The following is a 9612-nucleotide window of genomic DNA, read 5'->3' on the forward strand; positions in this document are numbered from 1 at the left end:
TCGTCACTTGGTGGTGGTTTAATGGGGGTAGGAATAATCCCCATTTGCAATTGTGGTGAGTTGACCGTAGTAAAAATGGCTAGAACTTCAAAGAATGTTGGAAGATACTTTTGGGGTTGTCATAACTACAAGGTGATGTGAATAAAAGAATCTATAATTAAAGCCTATTTTCTTAGTGTTTGTAATTAACAATGTGTTTATGAATAATAGACTGCAACTGGTAATGTGATGTCTTGTAACTATTTCAAGTGGTGCAATGAAGAAAAGTTTGATGAAAGGGATGTTATCATTGGAAGTCAAAGGAGCAAGATTTGGGATATGGAGAAGACAGTGAAAGCTTTGAAGAGAAGGATCCAATTCTTAGTAGCAGTGGTGTGTGTTCTTAGTGTATTGATCATAGTTATGTTGTGTGTGTTTCTAGGTTGATGTGTTCAAAGTGTGCTTTTAGGTTGATGTGTTCAAAGTGTGTTTTTAGGTTGATGTGTTTTGTGTGTTTTTAGGTGGTCCCATTGTTAGACGATTGCGTTTTGTATTAAATCAATAAATGAATTGTGTTTTAACATTACTTGTTCAAATTAGTCCTCATTTTAGTTAAATATGTGCGCATGTGGTCCTCATGATGATGACTGAGTGATGTATGCATAAAATGGAAGTGGTCAAAATCAATATCAAAACATGGGTATACATCAATATATTCTCACAATCAAAAGCTAGTTCATGGATACACCATCAAGTTTCATAATAGCACATCATTATAGATCCACTGCCAAATATATTAAAACATTATAAAGCATTTCAAACCATTACTAAGGACATGAGTAAAGTATTTCAAAACAAATACAGTGCCAAGTGCACCAAATTTATAACATTATAAAACAGATGGTCTCCTAATTGGTAACTTGTCCCTTCTGATTCGCTGAGTTGGTTGCTTTGTGGATTCTTGTGTTGGTTGGGGTGTGCTGCTTCAGATGGTTGTGGTAGGTTTGGTGATCTTGAGGACACAAAGGGCATTGATTTCTATTATGCCAACAACACGACAAATGTTGCATTTCTTGCGGTGGCCACCTTTGGTCATCTGGGTTTCATCCCTCCTTAACTCCCAACTCTCCATCCTTCTCTTTTTCTTTGGTCTACCAGGTAATTTTCTTTTAAATGGTGGGAGGACATATGGGCATATAAAAGGTGCCCATTCATTGGAATTATGATTGAAGCATATGTTTCATCATACGTGGACCTTCTGAACCAAAGGGGTACATAGTCTTGTGGATCTAAATTTAAGAATCTCATTACTGCAATAGCATGGCACGAGGGATGCCACTAATGAGCCATTTCCTGCAGGTACACTCTTAATTGTCCAGGTTGACTGCAAACTTGTTTGTAATCACTACACAATGCCTAACTTCAAACATTTTTTTTTCCCAGACCAACTGCCATCAAGTAAGACATGATTAAAAGTTAAATATCAAGTGATGAATATCAAAAATTTTATCACAGACCAAGTGACATGAATTAATACTGGGAAAGGAAATGCTTATCTAGGGATCCAATTCTTGGATAAATTTAATTCTTTTGTAAGTCTCTTTCTAATCTTGGGACAAATATAAAAGTCCATATTACACATCTTGATTCTGTTGGTTGTCCATTTTCTCAAGATGTAAACTTTAATTTCCTTTAGAATGGTTACAATGGGCTTTTCTCTAGCATCAACAATAACATTATTAAAAGCTTCACTCATGTTATTCACTAGTGTATCAGTTACTGCTCAATCTGTAAATCTAGATCTAGACCAATACTTATTACAAAGAATAAGAAATTGTTAGGAAGCTAAAAGTATATAAGAGGTTGCAGTAAGGAAGAAGAAATACCTTGGGGGAATAACAATAAGGTATTTGTAAGCTTCTACATTGACCTCTTTCATATTCAAAATTTCTCTTTTCCAAGCTTGGGGGTAGGTACTAGTAGCAGCCTTCCACGTCAAAGTCTTAAGGTGTGCCCTCTGAATTTTTTTTCTAAAATTTGCATATAAGTGTCTCATGCAAAATCTATGCTCTGCCCTAGGTAAAAGTTCAAACAACACTGGCAGCAAACCCTGTGTAAAGGGACCACATTGAACATTTTTAATATAAAATGGGGACCAAAGTGAACTGATGTACATAACTAATATCAAAAACCAATTCAGCAAGATATAAGAAATAGATATACCTTTTGTTGGTCAGACATAAAAGTGCATGCATCACATACTTCAGTGCCCCCAAGGTCTTCTATCAACAATTCCAAAAACCAAGACCAAGTTTCTTTGTTCTCTACTTCCATAATTGCATATGCCAGAGGTAACATCTTCTCATTAGGATCTCTACCAACAACTGTTAATAACTCCCCCTTGTACTTTCATTTCAGAAAACATCCATCCAAACCAATAAAGGGCCTATAAGAGACGAAGCTATTCTTGCAAGCTTTTAAACAAACATTGAACCTCTGAAATATGGTCTGACCATTTTCACTATCTACTTTAACTTTGACGGTTGATCCTGGGTTACATCTCAATAATTCATGTGCATAGTCATATATTCTTGTGAACTGATCTTTGAATGAACCTTCAACTTTGCATGATGCCATTAATTTTGCCCTACGAGCTTTAGATAATGTGACATTTGTATTCCATTTCCTCAAAGATTTTGACCGTATTTCATTTATCTTCAAATTCGGATTTTCAAGTAGTATGGTATCTAATGTCTCACTCCACCACTTAGCATTCATCGTTTTGATATTGAATTGCCTACTGCAAGTATGCGTATCCAATATTTTTCTCAATTTCCATGTTCTACATCCTTCTAAATATCCACAAGAAGCCATCCATGGACATTTTTTTTCTACACCCAAGCATTTCACTTGTACCTTTCTATTGTCATTCTTAACAAACTTCAAATTCCTCCCCGCATGCACGACATAACTTTTAACAGTCTCCATAAACTCATTTTTATCACTAAACTTTGTTCCCACTTCCCACTTGTATTCTAACATATTTTTTTTCTTAACATATGTCCCAAATGGACCACAACTTCGTCTTTCATCAACTCCATCCTCACTTCCACTTTCTTCTGGACTGTCCAATAATTCTAAGTCCCACTCATCATCAGACAACCCCTGTCATTTGGGTTTCTATGCCTATGTGCACTGTCATCCATGTCTGAATCACAATTGATTTCATTTTCACTAAGTTCTACTGACATAGACCCTTCTACGTTGTTATCTATTAATCCTTCATCAATATTAACATCAACATCAACTAGTCCTTCATCCACTTCTTCTTCATCAAATACTCCATGAGGAACTTCACCAAGCACCACCCCTACATCATCATCCTCACTTAAACTAAATTCTTCAATGACAACTTCTTCCTCCACCTGCCCGTGTTGTTCAATAACAACTTCCTCCTCCTCCACCCTAACATTTTGTTCAACCATATCCTCCCCCTGCATGTTCACTTCATCCTCCACCTGCACAACCACTTCTTCATCCTCCACATGCACAGAAACGTCATCATCCTCCCCTTGCATCTCCACCTTATCATCCTCATTCCCACCTACATGGCTACCTTCACTCTTTATACTTCCAAGACACATCAAATGAAGTGGTTCATTTAATTCACTTTAAACAATAATTTATGGCTCCTCATCCATACTATGCACCACAAACAAGTGAACTTCCCCTAAATTCTTAGCAACGTCTCCCATGTTCATTGCATCTCTGTCATCATACAACTTATACAAAATATGTTGAATGCAATAAAATAACTCAGACACATTAATATACCCCAACTCCTTAATGGAATCTACCACTTCGAAATAACTCCATTTTTCTGGGTCCACACACCAATAAGTGACTTCCCTACCAACATATCCAAAAGGTATATCCTTTACTAGGGTCCCACCATGGTGGACCACAACATTAAATCTCTCCTCAGACATTCCAAACGCAAGCCTACAAAATGAACTTTATGGGTATGGGACCCCTATGGAAATGCAAAAGGTAACTATTATTTACGCTAAAATAACTACTAAACCCTATGGGAAACAATAAAAATTAGACCAACAATCAACCACACACAACCAATTATAATATGTTACACAACAATGCCTTAAGCAGTTTGCCCTAAACAGTTCGCACAATTTCTCAACAAAATCTAACTTTGGAAAAAATCTAACACTCACATTTTCATGTGTGCATAAAATGTTACAGAGTAATGTCACAACACACAGCTTAGTTACGAGATTACAAACGCATACCTGACTGGCAAACATCAATGCTTCCAATTTCAACTACACGTCACTGATGTTCTTCTTCCCAATCTTCCCGATTTCGCTACCAAAGCATGCAAGAAGTTTAATTCTCAGAACCCTTAATTTAATTTTCAAAAAGCAAACCCTGATATCTGCAATTGCAACTTCAAAACCAATAAATCCACCTCAGTGTGCCTCTATGGAATCCACATGGGCAGTTAAATGCCACATCAACATTGTTGTGCACAACTAGACTGTCTGTCGTTAACGATTTAAACGATGTTTGCAAAAAGGACCAAATTGAACGAAATTTACATTTTTTAGGACAACATTGAAAAAAAATGGGGACCAAAATGAACGCACTTGACGAAAATAGGGACCATTAGTGCTATTAAGCCTTTTTAATTCTTATAAGATGAGACAGATGAACGCTTGTAGTAATCGTCCTGCACAGGATAAAATAGAAGTTTGTACAACATGTATGTCCTATTTCATGTTTGCTTTGATGTTTTCAAGCATTAAGCCTTCAATGATTTCATCATTTGTTCAAGGTTCTATGTTTTCTATTGTTTTGTTCATAAGTGTATTCGATATCATTTAGCCTGTAAAAGAATCCTTCTAGGTTAGTGTTTTACTTGTTATTTTTGCAATTTGTTAGATGTAGGTTGTAGTGTGTCACGATTTCCTAAGACAAGAACATTCCTTGAATGTCAATCTTGTTACCAACACCTACTTCTAACTTGTTTAGGGTTTGTGTGTAGTTCATTCATCAAATATCACTTTTATTGTTTTTGAACGTTGATAATTTAATGTCATTTAATGCTTCCTCAAAACAACAAAGTGCTTTTCATTTTCTACCGTTGAGGTAACGTTTAACAATTAAGTTTTTCTTCTAAAGATACCAAACACTAAGCAAGAACTTCATCGTTGGACGAAGTAACAATTTAGCTCATGGTATCGTTTAGACTGATTGCCTTTTTAGAGTAATAACGTTTAATATGCTATGTTTTTTTTCTGTGTTTTAGGCTTTTAGAGTGTCTTTGTCAAAGACATTGTCTTTACACTTTTTCGTTTTTCTGAGAGTTTAACCGAGTACCCCTCGGGTATAGTAATCTTACACGTTTAACTTAAACTCTCTTAGATGCTTTGACTATTTAGTTGTTTAACATTGCGTCTGGGCATTTTTTTAAGTGTTTTTATGTTTTCTACAATCCTAAATGTTTTCGTAAGTTGGCTTAATTCTAATGTATTGTTTGTGTTTTTCTGCAATCCTATTGTTCTTATATCCCCAAGTGTTTTCTTAAGGTTTTCTTTAGTTGATCTAATTCTAATGCTTTTTTTGTGTTTTTCTATAACCATGTTTCTTTTATGTTGTATCCAGCTAGTGTTTATGTTTTTGCTTATCCTATTTTTCTAATGTCACAGCCTAGATGGACCTTACTATGATTTCTTGTATGTTAGACTTTTATCTTGGAAGATCGTCTACAACTTTTCTTCTTGGTGGATTAGACTTGTTGTGTGGACACCTGTTCTTTCTAACTTAGGGTTTCTATTCTAGAGTTTAGCATTTGGTGTTTGTTTTCTATTCTACGAGACTTCTTCGTTTCATGTTGTTTGGTTAAACTTCAAAACCAAAGGTTCTATAGATGAGCTTGTATAGTATTACCGAGTTTCTTCTTTGTTGTCCATTAAATATGCAAGGGAAATGATTTGGTTCTTTGGTACCCATCTAAAGTTAGTTCCAACCTTGTTAGTTTTACTTGTCCTTCTCTTTTTAGAATTGGACTCAAGGTTGAAGACTTCTTTCCTAGCTTTAAAAAATTTAATAAATTTTATTGAACATAAATGATTCGTAGGTTTATCGTTAAATCCTAAGCCTATTTTGTCAGAAGGAGATATGTTATTATTTATTAACATATTTAAACTCTTGTTACCTTCAAAGGTTCTGTTTAACACGTATCATTTTCTTGTTCAACGTGTTTAATATCTTCAACCTTAGTAGTTGTTTTCTCTTTAAGCTTTCCATTATCTAAAATAAGATTTTTGTTTTCTAGTTTCAAGACTTTAAATCTTTCACCAAAATTGCAAGCTTCGTGTTGTAAAGATATTATATCATTTTTAGACGATGTTAAATCATTTTTCAACTTCTATTTTTCCTTTGACACTTATTCATATTGTTTTCTTAGCTTTTTGATATGCATATGCTAATTTTGAAGAATTAAACATTAATTTATCATATGTGTTGAATATATATAGTAAAAACTATGTATGAGATTAATCTCTCTTGTGTTGAATTTACACATAGGATCCTCTATTTATAATAGAAGAAATATGGACTGAGTTCTAAATACAAATAAGAAATAATGGCAAACTAACTAAAGATAAAAGATAAATATAAAATAAAGATAATATATATAATATAATCCATAATGACCTAGTGAAAATATGTGCTTCTACACTCGAGTGACATCAAATTTCTAACAATTTGCAACACGACATAGACAACGATTTGCAACACGACATAGACGACAAAATACCAACCCAAAAGACTCCCTTTGAGTGAAAAAACTAGAACGTTGCTTCATATAAATCTCTTACTGCAAATCACCGTTGAGGAATGAATTATTGACATCCAGTGGATAAAGAGGTCATTATTGAAAAGTCGTCATGATTATAAATAAACTAACAAAAGCCATATTTTCCATGGGAGAAGAAGAATATATGGACAAGTCAAACGTAATGGTGACAAAAATGAGGTTAAAAGAGAAGGCAGTGGAAGAAGTCATGGAGAATAAGAGAGAAAAACCATAAAAATTCAAGATTCTCCAATCAAGGCACCTGAAAAAGGAATAAGAGCAACATCGATGCTCTAAATAGCTGCCTGAAAGGAGATAGGATGAGCCACAACGCATGATGAACCTGAAAGAGGAAAACGACCGACCTCGACGCTCTAAATTGTTACTAGACATGCCACTATGCACGATGAAAAAAGGAGCAAATCTACAACTTCAAAATGTATAGGAGCTTTAATGAAGGCGTCGTTGATGGTACGGTGGTCGCCTAACCAAGACGATAAAAATCATGCAATTGTTAGTCGAAACTAGAACTCCGGTAGTGACTGTATTAGACGACAATGGTAGACGATGGCGCTGCAGGCAACGGTAGAGGTGGTGCCGCTGACAACGGCAAGTAGTGGCGAGGGCAACAAAAAAATTTTCCTCAAAAAAACCAGGTTCTAATACCCTGTTGAATATAGTGAAAACTATGTATGGGATCATCTTCCTTGTAGTGAATATACACATAGGGTCCTCTATTTATAATAGAAGGAATATGGGTTAACCCCAAAATACAAATAAGAAATAATAACAAACTAACTAAAGATAAAAGATAAATATAAAATAAAGATAATATATTTAACATTATGCTTCAATAACATAATGAAAATTATTGAAATCTACCTCATTGTCAGAGTCGTCTAACATATCGCACATTTAATCAGCTAGTAGGTAGAGGTTGATTTCTTTGTCTTCATCTTTAGATGAACTTGGATCTTTTGATATGCTTTGACATATCACACGTTGGGTCATCCATTAGCCATAGGTTGATTTCTTTATCTTCATCTTTAGAAGAACTTGGATCTTTTGAGATGCTTACTGCCTCATTTGCTTTGTTCCTTTTGTCTTCTTAATATGTAGTAGTTAGTGTGTCCCACATATCTTTGGCACTTTTACATTGTTGTACCTTTTCCACATCTTTACATAATGCACATGTTAGTGTATTTTTGGTTTTGAAATTCAGGAGATACCTTGATTTTTTATCATCTGACTGAGAGCTTTTGGGAAGGGACATTCCTTCTCTATTCAAAGGTTTAAAATTTTTGTTTTCCACAATATCCCACATGTCAATATGGCATGATTCAAAGAATGTAATCATTTTTTGTTTCTAGAGATTAAACTTTTCTCCCATGAATAAAGGAGGGTTATTAATGGTGTATCCTTCATTCTCCATTGCGATCTGGATCATTTCCTCAAATCTTATTAAGAACTAGCCCCTAACCTTAGCTCTAATAATTAGCTCTAATACTAACTGAAATCACACGAAAACACTAGAAGGAGGTTGAATAGTGATTTAAAACTTTCCACAATTCAGCGTCTGATAAGTTTTCTAGAGATAGATGATTAAAAGATTTGTTTAGACGTTGGTGTTTATAAAGAACTTTTAAGGAAAACGTATAAGGAGAATAAGTAGTAACACAAATTTTATAATGTTTCACTTAACATGAGCTACGTCTAGTTCTCCCTTAAGACCTCTTAAGGGGTTCTACTAACCTTTAAGAAGATTACAATAGTTTTACCTCTCCAAGTTTACAACGAGTATTAACACCACTCTCGGTTCACCTAGTCAATCTTGACTAGTCAAAGTTTAACCACTCCTAATATACAAGTATTCTAATCACATATACAACTATTCTAACCACTCCCGGTATCAACCCTAGACAATTATCTAGATTGTTTAACTCCAATGAGCTAAACACAGAGTGTTTTAATTCTCCTCAAAATTTACAACACAAACTGTGTTAAAAATACAAGTACAAATTTGTAACTCTCAAAGAGAGGATAAATGTTTCCATATAAAACAATCTAAGAGACTTGTAAAGATTTCTTTTCAAATGAAAGCTTCATACGCTATAGAGATTTGACAAGAATGACGAGAGCTAGAGTTATTTTGATTGTTCTTTTTAACGGTATCATTCTTTTCTTCTCTTCATACATTCGTCTATTTATAACTTTCATCGGGATTAGACAAAGAATTGACTTCATGTAGAGTTAGTAGCCTTTTTAGGTGAGAAGTCAGACTCAGATCTACTTTACATAGGTACAATACTTTGTCATAGCCTTTCATTAGAGTGTAGCTTGTACTTTGTGTCAAAGCAGACGTCTTTAAAGGAAACATTCCCAAAAATGTTCTTTATATTTCTCAACATCTTTATCTTGTGTGCAACGAATTCTGATCAAGTCTTTGTACTTTTTATGATCTACACAGATATTAAGAACAAGGTATAAAAGCATCAAATCACTTTATCGTATATGCATTTAAAGTCATTTAATGTTTTGAACGTTAATAAACATTAAGTTGTATTGTGTGTTCAAAACATTATTTTATTTGTCCATTCATTCATAAATGTGTCATTTAGTAAAGCATTCAACATATGATTATCAGACGATGTAAAATATTTGATGCTTACTTTCAAATTTTGCTTTATATTGTTTAACAGCTTTTCTTTAGACGAAACATTTTATAAAATACTTGCTTGTTTAACACTTTTCAATAA

The 9612-nt window shown here is 34.2% G+C and overlaps 1 protein-coding gene across 1 annotated transcript; it reads right to left on the minus strand.

Annotated features, from left to right (window-relative positions):
* Positions 1-1751: 1751 nt before the first annotated feature.
* Positions 1752-2757, minus strand: LOC106766349. The gene is made up of 4 exons (XM_014651083.1): positions 2467-2757; positions 2203-2385; positions 1866-2089; positions 1752-1767 (listed from the first exon to the last, which is right to left on the minus strand). The coding sequence occupies exons 1-4, from the start codon at positions 2755-2757 to the stop codon at positions 1752-1754; spliced, it is 714 nt and encodes a 237-aa protein (XP_014506569.1).
* Between the last annotated feature and the right edge of the window lie 6855 nt (positions 2758-9612).

This window comes from Vigna radiata, chromosome 7 (assembly GCF_000741045.1).
Source record: "Vigna radiata var. radiata cultivar VC1973A chromosome 7, Vradiata_ver6, whole genome shotgun sequence".
Lineage (NCBI taxonomy): Eukaryota > Viridiplantae > Streptophyta > Magnoliopsida > Fabales > Fabaceae > Vigna > Vigna radiata.

Bases quoted from the DNA above. Each gene is read 5' to 3' on its own strand.
- LOC106766349 (XM_014651083.1), bottom strand. From the start codon at position 2,757: ATGAATGCTAAGTGGTGGAGTGAGACATTAGATACCATACTACTTGAA. The intron at 2,386-2,466 runs GTTTGTTTAAAA...CTGAAATGAAAG, and splicing joins CCATATTTCAGAGGTTCAAT to TACAAGGGGGAGTTATTAAC. The intron at 2,090-2,202 runs GTATATCTATTT...CCCTTTACACAG, and splicing joins TTATGTCTGACCAACAAAAG to GGTTTGCTGCCAGTGTTGTT.